Consider the following 19,754-nt stretch of genomic DNA (forward strand, 5'->3'; position numbering starts at 1 on the left):
AGCGCTTCATTTTTCTGCAAAACGTGACGTCAGTACGTTCAACAGAGGGACTCAATGGAAAATTCACTGTTGAGTCAACCGTTGAATATAGAAACGTACAGTATATAAACTTATTCATGATCTTAGGAACTGTACTCCATTATCATCTATATTTTTTGTTTGACTTACAATGGTAGTCTTAGAATGGAATTAGGAGTCAAGGACTATCTGTAATTAATTGATATGGTTAAAAAAATAATTACCTCTGCATTCCTCACTACTTATAGTTCCTTCAATCCAAGTTGTTGTTAATGGAGGACATGATATGCATGAAGTTTGAAAAGACAAAGACTGAAATGAGCCAATGGGACACGCTTCACAAGTTTCTAATCCAGTTTCTGAATAACTACCAGGAAGACATATTTCTGTAACAAGAATTTATTTAATTTTATTAAAATATTTAACAGAACATGCTCAGCAAACAGTTAGACAATTATAATACACCTTTTTCAGGTTGAAATGGATTGGAACATCTTGCGTTCCATAAGATTTTAATAAGATGTTTACATAAAACTATCTTGGCAACAAAAAAGGTGCATTATAATTGTTTTATTAAAATAACTGATATGTTAGAAATGAGACAAGGATGATAATTGGTAACTATTTGTCTTTAAATGATAGTTAATTAAAATAATATACAGTAGACCCCTATAACACGGGTTCATATAATGCGGATTTGTATATCGTGGCGAAAAAATTGTGACCGTATTCATATAAAGACACTAAAAGAGACTTGTAAAATGCGGTAAAACGTCATCGTCGACTCGTTGCGAAAGGATTGGTCGAATCTGGACCAATAGTGGACGAGCAGCCGAACTACTTACACACTACAGAGAGTTTAGGCAGGTAAGTTGAGTTTACTATTGTCTGCACAGTATATAAATTAGGTATTGTAGGTCTAATACAGTACTGTAATTTTATACATTTCTTGTGAAAAAAAAACATTTCTTATTCAATGGCCATAAAAATTATTTCTATTAATGATGTCTCCAAAGTTCAACGAATTTTTCGCAGAAAAATAACTTATCAAAAAACGTGTCCGCCGTTTGGTGTGCTGATCCGCGATGAAAACAAGTAATGGTGTTGTTGAATGGTGCACACTCAGTAAGTAATCTTACAATTTTTTGTTTATAGCATAGTTTATATGGATTATTCCCAAAAAATTATACGTGTTTTGGAAATGTTGAGTCAAATTAGTCTAGAATCGATTAATTTTATGGAAGAAAACCTTTCAAACAGCCATAGTCCATAAACTGCACACATGCTGGGCTGTAATTGGATCAGGTATTTAAGGATTCCTACAACGCAAAATTCTTATAAAGTGGAATATATCTACTGCGTTATAGGGGGGTCGACTGTATAGGCTATAGTGTTTATAGATGTACGATGGGTGTGTTGTTTTACATATATTTACTATTCTTATAACACTGATAAATTTGTATAAATATAACTCTTAGCAACAATCTGTTATTTTACTAATTTCTCAATTAATTTATAAAATTTTATGGCATTTAATACATCAGTTTTAAACAATTAACATGATTTATAGTTAATAATGAAACTAACGGTAATGATCATAAATTATAAATAACTTAGTCCTTGCAATTTTTCTACAATTAAAATACAATTATAAGATAAATTTTTAAATTTTATTTTGATTCACACACAAACACACAATAACTACTAAGAAATTCAATTAAATAATGATAAACAACAACACTGAATTTTTTAAGAAATAACTTTAGTGTTTATGAAAAACTATTAGAGTGAACTCAAATTAAGCAGATTTTTCTTAAATTCAATTGTTTAAATAATAATTTATGTTAAATAAAATTAAAAATAGTTATTTACCACATTCTTCATTTTTCAAAACAGCTCCGTTATAACATAGGAATTCCGATTCACTTATTTCTACCGATACCGGATCCAAAACAATGTTCGAATCACCCTGGTCATTTAGCGGTATCACAATTTTATCATTAGTAACATTCTGATTCATGTTATCTACAATTTCATTTACAGTATTTATCAGCTCCTTCATATTGTCTTGAGAATTATCCTAAATAATTTAATTTGAAAAAAATACATGTCTGAATATATCTAGTATAAATTTATGAAATAATAATAATAATAATAATAAAAGAAAATAAAAAATGAGCAAGTATTTGTAAAATTTTTAGATGGGAAATATGTGTCTTCCGTTGTTTCTAATAATATAAATTTTATAATATCAACCATAGTATTGCATTGTCGGTGAATAAATGTTTCATTTATATAAAAGTAACATTTATAAACAGCAAAGAAGTAATAGTATCCTGTTAGAATGCAGCTATAGTATTCCATAGCAGCTGTTTCCACAGCAAAATATCCTGTTTCAACTTTACAAAAACAGCTTTACCAGGCAATACACCCCAAGCTGAAACCTATTGGCAGTTGTTTCAATTGTTTTAACAATAATTTTGTAAAAAGTTGTTGTATTCAAATTTCACTCTTAAAGCATCTTAAATTCAGTTTCTCAACTTCAAAAACATTATTGTTAAATAATATACATAGAAACTGGATTAGAATAACCAAAAATAACAGTAACTACACCTTGTTTTTTTAATTAACATCAAATAAAAAAGACTTCTTAATCAGCTATTGTTTCTGTTATTACTATACATTGTAATATTTTTCATTAATAGATCATAATAATAAATATATGTAAAATTTATTAATGTTACTATCTAGTTCATTAATATGATGAAATTACTGTACTATAAAAATAATTAATTTCAAACAATTTATAAATAATGAATTATTTAACTTTACTGAATGTCAAATGTCAAGTAATGGCCTTCAATCTGTGAAAAACAGCTCAAAATTTAGATATAGTTAACAGATTTTATTATTTTTTATATTTTGAATGCTTGTAGATTTTTATAATTCCATGAACATTCAAAGTTAAATTACATTTATTGTGTTATAAATTATATTTTTACCTTTGTTTCAGAAGAAACTGTTATTTCTATATCTATTTCAATCACGTCATTTCTTGGCATTGTCCATATATCTCGTTTTGCTCTGAGAGGAATCGAATAATTCATTTTGCCACAGGTAACTTTAACGGAATCGACTCTGCAAGTTCTTTCTTTAATACAAAGTGCTGATTTATTGAATTCACTTTCAAAATGCTTCATATATGCTTCCTGTATAGATCTTTGAACTCTTAAATCATGGCAATTACCAGTAAAATAATGAGTTTTAATCATTGTTCTGAGGCGTGACGGAACATACCATTCTGAAAAGTGAAACTTTTGATGAGAATAAGAATAAAATACAGTATACATGAAAAAAAATAGTTATTACCTCCACAATCTGGCCAGGGAATTGAATAATTTTCCTGGGGATATGTTATCCATTCATTTGATGCATCACATATATACCAGTCAGCAGGTGGAGAAGAAAATTCAAACAAATCATTGCAATACACCTCGCATATTTGCCCACTAACCCAATAATGGCAAGCAATTGCACCATTAACGGGAGGAGGATAATAAGGACATTCATTCTCTATAAAAAAATATATGTTAGCATTTACATATTTAGATGTAATAGCATATTAAGAACGTATTGTCAATGATGGTCAATGAAAGAAGCCTAAGACTTTTCCATACATCTAGTAATTAAGGTTTTATTATACTCACCAAACCCTATATTTTAAGCCAAGGCTTGTCCAAAAAGCACATTTCTACTTCTGGGCCTCTCTTTGAAGATTAAATTTCCTTTAAGGTGTGACACACACAACTTATCTTTCATACGTAGTTTATTCCTTTCATCCATATAGGTTATCATTATACTGCTTTTACCTTTGGTATGTAAAGTTGACCATTGGCAAATATAAGGTGACTAACTTTTTTACAATGGATAGGAGGACACAAATAAATTGAAAGGAAAAATATCGTAAATAAAAGAAATATTTTTGCAACAATAATACACTATAATAATCTCTACTGCATGTGTATGTGCAGTGTCATGTTTCAGTAAGAAGTAAACAAAGCCACTTGTGTGTGGCATGCTCTTTAAAGGTCTCCCATGCGGAGTGCATGCGTCTCATAATCGCGTTTCACTGCACTGTACCAAGCCTTGATGAATTGTCATGTCAAATATAACTATGAGCACTATTTATGACCGTATTTACATCCCAATGGTGATCTATGCCTGCAGCAGCTGGGGCTGGACATCCAATAAAGTCCATATTAAAAGGAAGCTCATCTCATCACAACATCTAGCACTCACTCTCATCACCAAATGCTTCCGGACTGCGCCCAACCTCAGCATTCAAGTTATCACCAAAAAGCCCCCCATTTACCTTATAATCCAATTTAACAGAAAAATTCAAAATATTAAATGGGATGAAGAAATCAACACCAGCACTGGAGGGATTAACCTCAACAATTATGAGTGCCCTTATCTATTTTTGAATACTTCATTACTTGGTAATGAACTTCACTGCCTGGATGACAATGCCCCTCAAACGCCTGACATGGAGATCTTCACTGATATGGATCTAAAATTCAAAACTCAGTTGCCTGTGGCTTTGTTGTCTTTATTAATGGGGAAAAATACCACCTTAGCAACATATGCACCGTCTTCCAAGCCAAATTACTCACTATAAAGATGGGCCTCCTTTGGTCTACTAACAATTTTTCCCTCAGCCATGTCCATATCATTACCGATAGCTTATCTGCCAACCATGTTATTAAACTTCCACCCGATTGCTACCGAAATCAGGAATATCATCAACAACACCAGCAATACCATATCAATCACTTGGACTTGTGCTCACCATGGCACTCCTGGCAACAAGTATGCTGATCTCTTGGCTAAATCTGCATTTGGTGATGACTCAATTCCTATAATCTATGACAAAGCCACCAAACACATGTTATGCCAGTTCCTTTGGAATGATATCTGCAATGAAAAAAATAGCTGCATCTTGCAATTTTATTCCAAGCCTTAATGACTTTTTCAAACTTGACTAGTTCACCCCTTCATCACCAATCATCCTTCTCATCCTTCTCATCCTTCTACACCTGCCCACCAGGTGGAGGACAGCAGCACACACTACATCTTCGACTGCATTATCCTCAAAGCAGAACGTCTGGAGATAAAACTTCTCTTAAATGACCATGGGATTTCATGGCTTTGTTGTCCTTCAGATCTTCTCAGCAATGAAGAGATATACCTTGCCTTCTCTAGGATGGCTAAAAAATTTTGTGAACTGTCTCCCATGACAACCTACTACTAATAACCTTCCTCTCCTCGGACTTGCTAGGCAATAAATGTCCTGTACAATCATTGTATATATTAACTTTTATATCATTTCTACTATTTTGCATAGTGTATTATTATCAATTCATTTTGTGTTCTATGTATCTTTTGTATTTTACCTATTTCATGCTTAACTTCTTATTATAACCCAATTTATGTCCTTCAAGAACTTACAAAAGGAGGACAATTGGTCACCTTACAAATATTAATTTCTCTCTGTGTTTACTATAAATGGTTGTAAATAAGTTATTCTTGTAACATATGATTATAATTCTTGCATTAATATGGTGATTAAGTTAGCACTTAATCACCATATACTGTTGATTAAGTGTATACAAACACTTAATCACTGTTTTATTTAATGGCATTTGATAATTGATATTTCCTATTAAATTAGATCATTTGCATATTCATATCACTGCTAAGCTAAACTTAACTGAACATTTAATCACCTCACATTGCATTTGTGTTATATAATCATAATAAACTGTGACAGAAAACGTTTGACCAGTAAAATTTTTTACTTGTTTGCTGGAAATTGTATTTAGGTGTTATTTCTTTGAATCTTCCTGTGTTATGCAGTGAAGTATTTACCTTTCATATTTGACAGTCTGTTCTGGGATTCCACTTGATGTTTTGGAATGCACTGAAAGGTAATAGTGTATATTTTTTTTCATTTACTACAACTTTAAATGAAAATGTTTCCTTCTATTTTTATCAGAGACTTTTTCAAGAGTGCTGTTGTAATCTAAGAGAGTTGCAGAAGGCAAAACTCACACTATTGTTTAGTACATACCTGACATAGTATACATGAATAAAAGGTCTACAATAATTATCCTATTAGTTTTTAAATAATAATCCAGAGAGATACTTTTGTTACAATCCTATATAGGACTCTTTTTTTGAATTTATTGTAGTTTCCCACTTTCTACCCAAATTTTTTTTAATCTCAGCAGGATGTTTTTCTTTTCATGTTGAATATTTCTTGCATTATTTCTTTATGTGGCTCTTACAAAAGTAACAATTTTTCAGGAAATGCTTTTCTGGTTTATTGGGCATGCTCCCACTTAAAATGCTTTATCCACATCAGGTCCACTATTTGATGAAGTGTTTTTTCTTGAGCATTTCAAGTAATTTATTATTTACTAACTTCCGAGTTAAACCTTCAGCACAAGCACCATTATTAAAGTATTGTAGTTGTCCAGCAAACAAGCAAGCAATAATGCTATATTCAGTTTTTCAGTTAAAGTTTTTTCAATGCCTTAAATTGATTAACTAGTTCCAAATGTCTTTATAAACTTTATTTGATAATGCTGACTTAATATGCTGTTTCTTTATGGCTTCCCAAGTACTTTTGGCTGTAGTTCTTTGTCTTCCATCAGATGGTTTATCAGGAGTCTTTCAACCACGATGAGATGAGTCTGATCTAACAGTATTTCTTTCTTTATAATGTTTCATGATTTATCTTTTATCGACAGTAATTCCATCCTGTATTTCCGCACATGATAGTTACTGTTGTTCAGCTTGGTGATAGTAATGTAATTTTTTGCCATCATTTTTACAATGTTTAATCCACTGAATGTTCCATTTCCTTAAGTTAAAATCAATTTTCTCTTAAATTCATATTTTCTCTTTATGATTAATTAATTGCCATCATAACTGGGTCCATAAATATGTTAGACATGTTAAGTTTATTCAAAATTAAACTAGTTAAACTCATAGAACTGATTACATGAATAAAGAACAAAAAATTACATAACTTGTTTAAGTTAATGCTAAAAAACAGAAAAGTAAAATGGATATTCTCTAAGGAATTGTTACCAGTGCCATCAATATTTTAAAATATAATCAAATAACATATATTACAAAATCATTATGGCATATTATGATTATAATTAATTGTACAATAAGCATTATAGATTCAAATATGAATCCTCCAAAATGACACCTTTAACACTTATCTTTCTGATTATCAATTAAAATTATGATATAATTTTTTAAGCATTAACACTAAACTATTTATTTCATAAGAAAATGTTTTACTTTAATATTAGAAACTAACAAATACGTACTGCTAACGATAACATCAAATGAACATTTCACAAAATTTCCGCTTAAATCTTCTGCTATGTAAGTTACAGTATGTCTTCCAGGTGTAAACTTGTGGCCAGGAGCTTCAGTCTATAATAAAATATTAAAATATAAGATTAATTATAATACAGTTTTTAAATTCAAATAAATTCTTGAAACGAAAAATCCTTATACTTTCTTAATGTCAAGAGGTTGGTTTGAATTGTCCGAGAAAACTGGTTCTTGCCAACTAACCGAAACTTCAAAATCACTAGTATTTACTTCTATTTTTCTTGGACAATATATAACTTTAGGTGGTTCGACATCTAGAAATAATAAAAGACCGCAAAAATATTATTTTTCGGCATTTTGTTAACTCTTAATCCAATGCAAATCTTAACATCTATATAATAAAATGATAAATATATAAAAAAATATTGTAAACTTACAATTATACAGTAATACTTTTATCATTTAAACTACTTTAAACATTTTTTTTTTTTAATTTTAACAGGAATGAACCATACTATTGTTAAGCTATCCTAACCAAGATGTTGAGACCAGTAACCTTGTGAGATATATGAAAGAATTTTCATTAGCCCACTAAGGCAAACATCCGACAAACTAAACATGCAGTAGATGTTAGAAAATTTATTTATTTATGCGCAATATACAGGTTTAATCAAGGATGCAACCCTAAACCTGATTGTCAGCAGAGCAATTACAAAAGTAATAAATGTCCACATCATACCAAATCGTGATAACACTAATCTGTACTATCAACAAGAATTATTATTTCAAAGATAAAATTCTTATATCTAACCCTTAATACCGAACTTACACTAATTACGGAAAGATGAAGATAGGGGCGAGAAGTAGTAAAGATGACATAGAACAGAACAAAGGTACCCAGGTCTTGCAAATGTTCAGTCCTAATTGTCTTGAGGGGCCACATGGAACTTCTTGCACAAAATTAACACTTTTTTCATTTTTTTCCTTAGTTCCCGAGGGTTTTGATCACCAATCCGTCAGTCACTTATTCAAAACTCGCATCTGGTCAAGTTGATACCAAATCCAACACATTAACTTTGATGCATGAATTTCAGATTCCCTCTCTCAAAGTTACGACTTCACCCACATATACAGGTACTGGACAATTTCACACACCTGTCCTCACTTCGTCCTCTTTTTTCAAGCACCAGCTCAAAAGTGATCTTTCTTTACCTTGTATGACTTCAGGTAACCTCTCACTCATTATACTGGTTATTCAAAAAAGTGACCCTCAGAAGGATGAATTAAGGAGATTAGAAAGTTCTAGAAGGTAAAAAGAACAAAGAATACAGAAAAATGTAGGAACAAAAAGACAAAAATAGACATTTGGTATATAGCCACAATCTAATCATATGACATACAGGGTGTCAAAAAACACTGACAAATTACAGAAACTTGTATTTATTTTAGGAAAATAGGAAAAATCATACAGATGTATCTAATTAGTGAGCAAACTCAAAACGGTTTCTCCTTTTTAAATCTTGATGTGCACACCATGCATTATCCTCACAAAATTGAATATTCAATTTTCTCTCCAGATGTTTACATAACAACATGTATTGAGTGACAGTTCTGACTGATCTAATTATGTGATCTTCTAATTGTGGAATTATGCCTTGCATATATTTTCCTTATGTATGTTTCCTTATTATCTACTGACGTATTTTCGGTCTTGGACTAGCTTCACTGTTTAGGTTTCTTAGTGTAACTACAACCCCCTTTTTCCTGTCCAGTTGTGAAGGACTGGCTGGATGAGTTTTGAAGTAGTCTCGGGGAAGCAGAGATAAAAGGATGACACTTTTGGTTAGGTGCTTGAAGAGAGAGGATCTTTGGACAAGAGATGAGCCGGGTTGGACGTGAGCTCCCACTTAGGAACAAAATAATTCCTTGAGCTAGCAAAGAAGGTCATCATAGAAAAGCATGTGATATTACAGTCTTTGGAGGATGAAGACAAAGAATGAGAACTAGATAAGTGAAATCGGCAAGAAGATTCTACCTTTCTGCTGGATATTAGAGATCTAAATGTCTTTTCTGGTGTTAATACTTCTCTGACTAGAGGATATTTCTGCCTGTTGTCATCCAGAACTGTTCTCATGGTATTGTCTAAGTTGTCATATCTTGGTACTTGTTAATTTTGTATTAGCTGTAAGTTTGGTAGTAACATTTAATTTTAGTTTAGTATTAATACATAGGGTAAGCTAAATTATATTAATAAAACCGATGTTTGTTACATGCAGTTATTAATTTTAGTCCCAGATGAGTTCCCAGATGAGTGGTTGGGGTGCATTCAGCTGAAATCCCTGCTGGCTGATGTCCTAGGTCTTGTGAAGTATTTTTGTATGTGTTTTGTTGTTTTTAATAAACTTCTTGTACTTTGTTTACAAGGGTATATTAATTCTTTGTCCATGACCCATTATGAACTAACTTAACATAATAACAACTCACATAATGTTTTAATATCTGTGACAGATGTTTGATAAATCAGATCCTTTACATGAAATCCTACAACAAAATGTCCAAAGGGTTAGGTCAGAAGAGCAGGGTGGAAACTGATTTGATCCATTTTGCCCCATCCGTCTGTCAGGGAAAACTTCATTCAAAAAGTTCTACCTGCAGCAACAGTAGCACACTCTATTTTTGTCAATCATAAAAGTTTTGCTGACGATTACTGAAAATCATGTGTATTGATCTGTTTCCTTAATAGTTTTTGTAGTCCATTAGTTCTTTTTCAAACACCTTGTATAATCATCACTTGCAGTTCGTGTGAGGCCCTGGGCTGGGCTGAAAAACATCTTTTTAACCATATATCCAAGCAAAAATGAACCTAATTAATTAAAATTAAGGGAACTAAATTATAAAGGAAAAGGGGGAAAATAAAATTATTTTAATATTAAAACCACATGGTAAAAAAGAAGAAAAATTAGTAAACAAAATTTTTTATAAGACAAGATGAACAAAACAGGAAATGTTAGTTAAGGTACAAGGTTCGTTCAACACCTAACGAAAGACAGTGTCGAATTGTATTCATAAACAATCATCTCTCTTGGAAACCAATCTGGCTCAATTTTACCTGGTAACAGAGAAAGACCAATTGGGGACTAAGAAAGGGAATTAATAACCAATAAAGTAACGATTTGCAAGACCACAAGATATTTAATGTCCAGTCTACAAGGACACTCCATTTTTTGCCAGGGTGTCTCGTGAGGCTATGTCCCTTGCTGGAGTGTTTTCCGCAAAGTGGCATCTTTGTTAATTGCCAATGTATCCTCCGAAGGTTATAGATCCTTTGGCAAGAGAAACTTCCGAAATTCCAATCTGTATTCACCAAACATCGTTTCCTATTTGAGAACTGGCCTTAGAATGCAACATTCAGTTAGTGATAAGAAATCACCCTTGTCACCAAACTTTCCTCTTCTTCTTTTGAAGACTACATACCAAAAACTACAGGGACTTCAACCCTTTGTGGCAATAGTACTTTTATTGTAAGTTAATTGTCTAATAAATGAGTTTTGTTGTTTGTAAACAAGGCATCAATCTCTGACTCAACCTCTCCCACATGTCGTTGACTGTTACCGTTTGGCAGTCCAGACAGCAACAGAGACGATAAACATATATCTCTCACAATCTTTATTTTTTTCAAATTCTCCTCCAGATTCCTCATATTCGTAAAGCAAACTCTCTTAATTCCTGAGGAAGAAAGAGTACCAGGATAGATCTCACTAAAACAAAATGGATTGCATCTCTTCTACATGTCTGTCTATCATCTGAGTTTCTAATCCCAAATAACTAATTTCAAATCCAGTTCTACTTACAGAATATTCTCTCCAAGAAGAAATTATCTGAACCTAGCAATTCTGTATATGTTAATAACAAGTTTATTCAATTATTAATTTCTATAATTAGTGTAAAAATTGCTCAGTAAAGATGTTGTAGGCTTGAGTTTTAGTTGGTCATATAACATAATCTGGAATTTTTATATTTACATACTTTCTCTTTAAAAACTTATACAATGAAGGTGACTTACCGTTCACTTTAATTGTCGTTTCGCACGAACTTTTCAACAAAGCTTGATCTATAGCTGTAAATTTTATTTTATATTCTCCGACAAAAAATTTAAAGGAATCCTTTATAAAAGGAGTTACTTTTACTCTCGGTTCAATTCCGCTGTTATCGGATACTCTAGGTTTCGATAAACTAAGAATGCTATAATTTTTTCCGGGATCTGCAGGAATTGATATGTCTCGAGGACAACTAATTGAAGGAGGTTCAATATCTATAATTAATAACAATAAGAATATAAATTTATGAAATTTATAATACCAAAATGTTTAAATGTAATCTTTGTAAATTACTGTAATATTCAATAATACAAAATATAACAAAAGTCTGCTTTGTTGGAGCTCATTCTATCGGTTTTCCAAACACTTTTAGGCATCCAAACTAATTGTCAGGAGACATACAAATGAATCAGCTTGATAGCTACAAGCTTGTACATAAATTTGTTTATGTAATATCTGGATATTGTACAATCTAACACTGTTGACACACATCCCTAACTATTCTATCCACTATTAAGGAAAGTAGGGTGTAGCGTAGTTATGAATGAGTTGTCAATGCTCTTAGATTGTACAACTTACAGCTGCTACCTGAACAAATTTAGGTCATTTAGCTATCAAGTTGATTCACTTGTGTATCTCCTGATGATGGGCATGGTTGTCAGAAAGTACTTGGGAAACCAATATTTTAAAGTGAGCACCAACAAAGAAGATTTTTATTATACTGTTTAAAAAAGTTGACACACCTTGAAGAAAATGTTTTATTGCTACGAAACTTGGCACATGCTTGTGCAAGAGAGTGTATTTTCAAAGAATTATTTTGAATAATGTAAATTAAAATTAAAAATTTGCATGTTAATAAACTGTAAATATTGATTTATAACTGAATTAAAATATCAATCATTTTATCACTCACGGACACCTTTCATACTGGTTCCAGCAGGTATGTTTATTGGAAAAAACAAACTTTATTTTATCTGTTTCGGAGATCTTCGTCATAAATTTTTAAAAAAGGAACATTCCTTTTTAAAAAATTTGCTCGATTAATTGCATTTAATTTATGGAACACATTTAATAACCTGATGAAGGTCTCTGAAAGTGATAAAAAACATTTGCTTTTTCCAATAAATGTACCTGCTGCAACCAGTACAGAAGGTGTATGTGAGTGATTATATTATTTTCCAGTTTTTGTAGTGTTTTTCATAATCATTGCTTGTCCATATTTTTGACAAGCATTTGAATGCCATCAAAAATATGAATCAATGAATCAATAATAAATGTTTTTGGCTATACCTCTAACAGTCGCAGTTCAAATGAGTTTTGTTGTTAAGAAGCATTTAATTTCAACTCATTTTCAACATTTTAAATGTGTATTGCACGATCACATTTATACATCATAATGTGCTTTAACGGAAAGAAATACAGTATATCATTTTAATCATCTATTTATTTACCTTTGCACCAAGGCTGTTGAATTTCTCCATTAAATCCTTTCCATACTCCACTCTGTTTATTTCCATCGTCAACATCACAAAGCATATGATAAGGGCCTTTCATTTCGAATCCCTTAGGACATTGAAATGAGCAAAGCGTATTGTATTCATAATGTTTTCCAACAACACAATTTCTTATAATTATATGATTTTTAGGATGTAAAGCTGGACAAATTATTGCTAAAACAAATATAAATATGTATATATTCAGTCACTTAATTGATTATTTCAATACGCATAAACAAGTTAAAAATCAAAACAAAATAAAATCATAAATAATATACAGGAGCAGTAGTAAGAAACAAGAAGACACTTTGTTTAATATTACACCTTTTTGACAATTAAAAATATTATTTTACAGGCTTAAAAATCAAACTTAAGCTTTAAGTATTGTAATTATTACTTTAAATAAGCTTTAATTAATTAATTTAGCCGATTAAAAAATTATTTTCTTGAAAAAATAACATGTAGAACACCATTCGGAAATATGTATTGACTGTTAATAGCATTGTCGCCGATAACGTTAAACAGTGTATGAAAATTTAAAGGCATCTTATATTAACAACAAATAATTTAACTGTTAAATGGGAACAAAAACATTTACAGAAATGATCACAGCTGATACAGAAAAGATCCAATTGTTAATGTTTTATATTTTAAAAAATTTAAGGAAAAATAAATGCGTACAAGTAACAAATACAGTTATTATCTATAAGCATTGTAAATATTTCAATTAATATCACAAATCATTGTTTTTGTTTGATGTGTAAGTCATCAGTTTCCAGAGGAACTGAATTGTATCTTGATCTTTTTTCACATTGTATTGATAGTTGAAGCTCTGTTCTAATTAACATTATTTTATTTGTACAAAATTACCTGAAATTAATGGTTAATTTAAATGGAAATTTGATATGTCTTCATGTGATTAAGAACACTCATTGTGATTGTTAACACTGGACTGCAGAATCAGTGTTGGTGTTGAAAGTGTTGAAAGCAAATTCAATGTTAGAAGAGTCAGAGTTGATAAAAATGGACAGTTTCAATAGGAATACCTGACAATTGACTTTAATAATTCTTAAAAAGTTGCCCGATGATTCACATGGTAGTGATAAAATTCCACTCTGGATTAAAATAATCAAAGTATATTTTAATTTATTAGAGGCAGGAGTCAGAGTCAAGAGCTTGGTCTACTTATTTCAGTAGACAAAGTTACAACCCTGGTTAATACATTATCTCTTAATCCTTTACTGCAATTGTGTTGCTTCATCATCTACTTTCTTTGTGCACACACACAATGTTTCTAAAACATTGTTTATGTTTTCTTTCTTTGTGGTTGAATGCTATAAAATTAATGCTAATAATAATTTGTTATTAAATTTTAAAGTTAATAAGTTGATATTATTTTAATTTTATCATTACCATTACATTTGACACCTTCGGGAAACCATTCTTTAGTTGAAAGGCACGTCTTTATCTTTTCTCCCAATAATATGTAACCGGGATCACAAGAAAATTCACAAGTAGTTCCAACGAGAAAATCTGTAGAGCTACATATTTTATCTCCATATTTTGGTGCCATTGGTTCCGCACATTTAATTTCTGTTAATAATCGGAATAAACATTATTATATAAATATTATTTGGAATGTTTAATGAAATGTAAGTTTAAAAATGTCAAATTTATAGTAATTGAATTCTAATTTTAAAAATTAAATATACATTTTTAAATAATTTATTTTAATTTTTGTTGAATTATAATTACAATGTTGACAATTTATATATTATCTATCCATCATTTATTTCTATCAATACACTGATATATTGATAAAATGATACTTAAAGGTCAGGCATCTGAAGGACAGACTATTTACAACAGAATATTATATATATATTTGATTAAATTTTTTTCATTTATAAATTTTCAATTAATTTTTATTAATTAAAAAAGCTTAGTTTTTATACGTATCATTAGTATCGAGGCATATATGGTACTTGAACAATGATATGAATTATCTATTAAGTTGACTAAGTTTATTAAGAAACTCTTCATCATCTGCTCTTTTATAAACCTGTGGCTTGTAATGCCAGTCACTTGTTAAACATTTATAAAAGAGTTAAAAAGCTTGATTAAAAATATTTCTAACAATAAATTTTAATTTATATCATCATTCAGGTAGTTTTTATTTAATAAAGTATAGATAATGATAGTTTGATATTTGATTTTTATTTTCCCGGCTGTTATATATAACAGAGGCAAAGTATGGAAATTGGTCAAAAAATCATCCCACAGAATTGTTATATTTCTTTTGTATGCATGGATGTTAGTGTGTGTGTGTGTGTGGGGAGGCACGATTTTGTTCACCCTCTTTGAAGCTTAATAACTCCCGTGCTTTCTGTCAAAAATTTCTGAAATTTTACAGTGAGGTTTGTTTATTAGGGGAATCGATGCCATTAAATTTTGGTGGTTAAAGGTTGAGGGATGGGGAGATGAAGAGGGTCGTGTATCACATCTCGAGTAGAGTTGGACTTGATGATTTTACTTGTTATTAGCATTATAATTTTTTTATAAAACTCATCCCTACCCTTAAAATTAAGTTTTTTGCCATTTTATAATTGTTGAAAATATGAAAAGTTTTTTAATAAAATAAATGGCACCACCAAATGTTCCCAGGAAAGTTAAGCAACTCGTTGCTGGATTTTTTTTCTTATGGACATACAGATCTTCATATGCAAAATCTTTTCAGTCATATACATTAATAATATAATTTGCTATTATTAAATCATACTATATTAATGAAAATTTAAAATGATTTTAATCTTACTTTGACATACTGCTTCTGAACCAGACCATTCTTTTGAATCTTGACACACTCTTTTTTCGCTATCTTTACGTTGCAATTCATAATTTTTATTGCAAATAAACTTGCATGTACTTTTATAAACATTATCACATTTACTAATGCGTCCATTCTGTGGTGCTTGCAAAGGTGGGCAACGTTTAACTGAAAAGAATAAAGAAAACATATCTATTTGATTGCACATTCAAACAACTTTCAAAAATGAACTTAATAATGTTAAAGTTTTACATGAAAGATATCTAGAATAAATCATTTAAATCATTTAACTTATAGTAGACAGATCATCTTGTCTGCACAATTTGTCACATAATTTATGATTGTTACTTTTGGAGGACACCAACTTGGCAGTTGGTGCTGTGTAGAGACAAACAGACATCATACAAGCAATTTTTTTTGTGTCAGTTGGCAATTTAACAATGATTTTTCTATAATAATATAAATTTATTGAATGTGTGTTCAAATTTTTTCTTAAATAAACTTTTTATCTTTCTTATCTTTTATTTTTGCTTATTTCAGTTGTAAAAATAAAGCAGTTTTTTTTTAACTCTAATACTTATTTCATGCATTTAAACTTTATTTTTTTTGTGAAATTTTCCTTTTTTTAAAGCCCACTAAAGTGATTAGCTGTACTTTATTCATTGTTTATGCTTCTTTCTTAGCATATTCTCAATTCATACACACAATGTTGACTCAAATTTTAAAAAAATGAAAAAAAGTATATATTTTTATTTCTGTCAAGCTACAGAATATTAATATTACCTACAGCAGAATTGCAATTTATTTGCTTTTATAAAGAAACTTACGTTCACAAGAAATTCCCTTTGATGGATTTCTCTCGTATCCTTTTTTACAAATGCAGTCTTCTATTGAAGTACTAGCTACATTTACTGTTGTGGAATTATCTGGACATTTTGTACAGTGGTCCGTAGGTTCCAATTTATCCTTGTATGTTCCTTTAGGACATGCTGAAAAAATTATATCAATTAGTAATTTTACAACAGCTAAAAAATATCAAAAATACTGTATTACATAATTTCTTAATATTCACAATCTCAAACACCAGGAAAGGAAATTTCAATTGAGTTTTACATGCGATAAGCTTGTTTAATTAAATTAAGAAATGTGATGATTCTTTAAATATATCAAATAAATTTTCATATAATCATCCATAAATATGTTAGAGAGAACCTTCTGTTAATCCAATTAGCTCAAACCATTAGAAAATAATATGAATTATTTAAATATTTAAAGAATTCATTTCAATAAATCATAATTTATAGAAGTGAATTCTCAAGGAGTTACCGATTGAAGCCAAACTGCTTGGAAGAACTGGAAAGAAATGACGAGTTCTATATTATGAGAGAATACAAAACTCAGTGATACCAGCAATCATATATAGCAGCGATTCCCAACTGGGGGTATGCGCTTGATGGTATATATAGTGGCAACTCCCAACTGATGGTATGCGCTTGGTGGTATATATAGCAGCAATTCCCAACTGGAGGTATGCGCTTGGTGGTATATATAGCAGCGATTCCCAACTGGTGGTATGTGCTTGGTGGTATATATAGTGGCAACTCCCAACTGATGGTATGCGCTTGGTGGTATATATAGTGGCAACTCCCAACTATGGATGTACAAAAATAAGAATTAACAATGGCAGATGTACTTAAGAATATTCGGATTCTTCATTGAGGTCTTTGGTAACGTCACAGCACTCTATCTTAGTTTTAAGTATCTGTGTTCTTCCTCTAATGCTTTATGATTTAAAAAAAAAAAATTTTACATGTAATTGTAGTGCTGTATAATTGATCAAGGAGCCATTGTATGAGAAATATGCAAAATAAAACGTAGGAAAGTAAGCTGCCAACAGGTATACAAGTCAAAAAAATCCAGTAAAGAGTTGCTTAACTTTCCTGGCAACATTTGGTAGCACCATCTGTTATGATATTTTATTATTAAAAACTTTTTTATATTTTTAACTATTATAAAATGGCAAAAATTTCCGTCCTGTAGGCACTAACAGAGCCTTTCTTCTAGGTCTATCGTGGAACCGGTGAGGAGGGACAGACTGATCATGAAAAATTCCTGGGGAATTGGTCACCCTGATCGAATGACAGCACATAGACCTATATAATTTTTTGTAAAATAATTTAAAAAGGTATTAATGCACTGCAGCGATAATTTATACCCGACAATTCGCTTTAAGTCAAATTATTCAAATTGAAAAGTTATATTTAAACACGTGATATCGTTTTTAGCCCTTGATGATAAATGATTCTGATTAGCTGCAATCAGCTTAATTGTTTGGAATCAACGCTTTATGTTCGCTGCCAAATTTGTTATCAGATGACAATTAAATGAAACAATAATATCAACAGATCGCATACCCATCCGAATTATCATTACGATTAATTATCTTTTAATTGCTATTTTTCACATCCTATTTAACCTCAATGTTTTTACTCTTCACAAAGAAACAATAAAGGATGAATATTCTATAATTCCTTTATGTTTATTTTAATAAGTAATAAACGATATTACAATTTATTTGGCACACTTATTCCCAATTTTATAGACCTAAATTGGGGCCAGTTTCTCGCACAAAGTCCTCTCGGGAGGCACCCCTCTTTGGGGAGAAAGGCCTACTAACTACTAGGCCTATAGGTATATATTAACTACTTTGCTATAGGAAAAAAAGGGGGAAATTACCTAGGGCCTTACCAACAAGGGGCCCCAAAGCAATTCTTCGTAAGAAAATACTCCCCCCTTCAAAAAATTGTATGAAGTCAATACTGTACAGTATAGTACCGTATTAAATTATATAATATAATAAATTATATTAATATAAATTAGAATAATATTTCATTTTTCAATTGAAAATTAGTGTAGACGGTTGCATACAACGAATTTGATAGTACTGTAGTAACTTAGCCTACGTGTTTACAATTGAGAAGAATTTAAATTTAAACCATACGCATTCTTTTTTATTGCTCATTCTGTTTCGAAATAGCTCTAGCAAAGCAAAAAACAAGAAGGAAAAAAGAAGAAAGGTGTAGGACTGAATTTATTTCTGAGAGAGACGGATTTATCTTAGGAAATCATATGATAGAATCACATCCCCTACTCCCACATCTTATGGGATGCTTCTCTTACTCCCACATCCCGTGTAGTTAAACATAAAAGGAGCTTATGGATAATAAAATATATTAATTTTTAAATTATAAAAAAGGGGCATGCTTGGGAACTATAAAATGACAAATTTGTATGAATTATCGGTCCCCTCGAGGCCCGAGAGCTCAGCATCAGTAGGTTTATCGAGAGCTTGTATGGAGCCAGGGATAAGAGAAGGTCCCTTTTGCCACATATTTGTTTAATACTAAAAAGTAGCCTTAATTATTTTTGTATTAGTAAAAATAACAATAATTTATAGGGGTAGGAACCAAGTTTTCTCCGCACAGGAGAGAATTTTCTTGCTTCTCTAAAAGAATCCTGTAAAGATACCACGCTATAGAGGAACGAGGTCTTATTTAGACGTATATTATGGGGTGCCTCCTTTATCATAACTGTCTTAAATATGGTCTTACTACCTCTGTAGGGTTGTATCTTTAATTATCTTAAAAGCTTATTAAAATTATTTATAGAGTTTTAATTTAAAAAAAAAAGTTTAGGTGCTAGATAAAAATAATTATAAATTTCGCAAGTTAGTCAAGTAATGAGTTCCATATGACCTACGTTTCCAAACATCGACCTTCGTGTAGTTATATCCTGTTCTGTCATCGCTTAGTCCGGTATGTCACTTGACTGTAGTTAATTCACCTCTCTTGACCCCCTAATTGCAGTAAAACTGGCGGCTAGAAGCGTATAACTAATGCA

General features: G+C 30.8%; 1 protein-coding gene across 1 annotated transcript in view; it reads right to left on the reverse strand.

Moving 5' to 3' along the window:
- LOC111631617 (sushi, von Willebrand factor type A, EGF and pentraxin domain-containing protein 1-like) overlaps window positions 1-19,754 on the reverse strand; it is a 42,689-nt gene that overhangs the window by 16,562 nt on the left and 6,373 nt on the right. Inside the window, exons 5-15 of the mRNA XM_023375940.1 lie at window positions 16,682-16,843; window positions 15,843-16,022; window positions 14,441-14,620; window positions 12,983-13,201; window positions 11,498-11,746; window positions 7,618-7,748; window positions 7,425-7,533; window positions 3,388-3,591; window positions 3,021-3,319; window positions 1,891-2,098; window positions 243-404 (exon numbers count right to left, since the gene is read on the reverse strand). Coding sequence (XP_023231708.1) covers window positions 243-404; window positions 1,891-2,098; window positions 3,021-3,319; window positions 3,388-3,591; window positions 7,425-7,533; window positions 7,618-7,748; window positions 11,498-11,746; window positions 12,983-13,201; window positions 14,441-14,620; window positions 15,843-16,022; window positions 16,682-16,843 — 2,103 coding nt within the window. The remainder of the gene's footprint in view (window positions 1-242; window positions 405-1,890; window positions 2,099-3,020; window positions 3,320-3,387; window positions 3,592-7,424; window positions 7,534-7,617; window positions 7,749-11,497; window positions 11,747-12,982; window positions 13,202-14,440; window positions 14,621-15,842; window positions 16,023-16,681; window positions 16,844-19,754) is intronic.

This window comes from Centruroides sculpturatus, unplaced genomic scaffold, assembly GCF_000671375.1.
Source record: "Centruroides sculpturatus isolate CEXI.00-Female unplaced genomic scaffold, Cexi_2.0 scaffold91, whole genome shotgun sequence".
NCBI classification, from domain to species: domain Eukaryota; kingdom Metazoa; phylum Arthropoda; class Arachnida; order Scorpiones; family Buthidae; genus Centruroides; species Centruroides sculpturatus.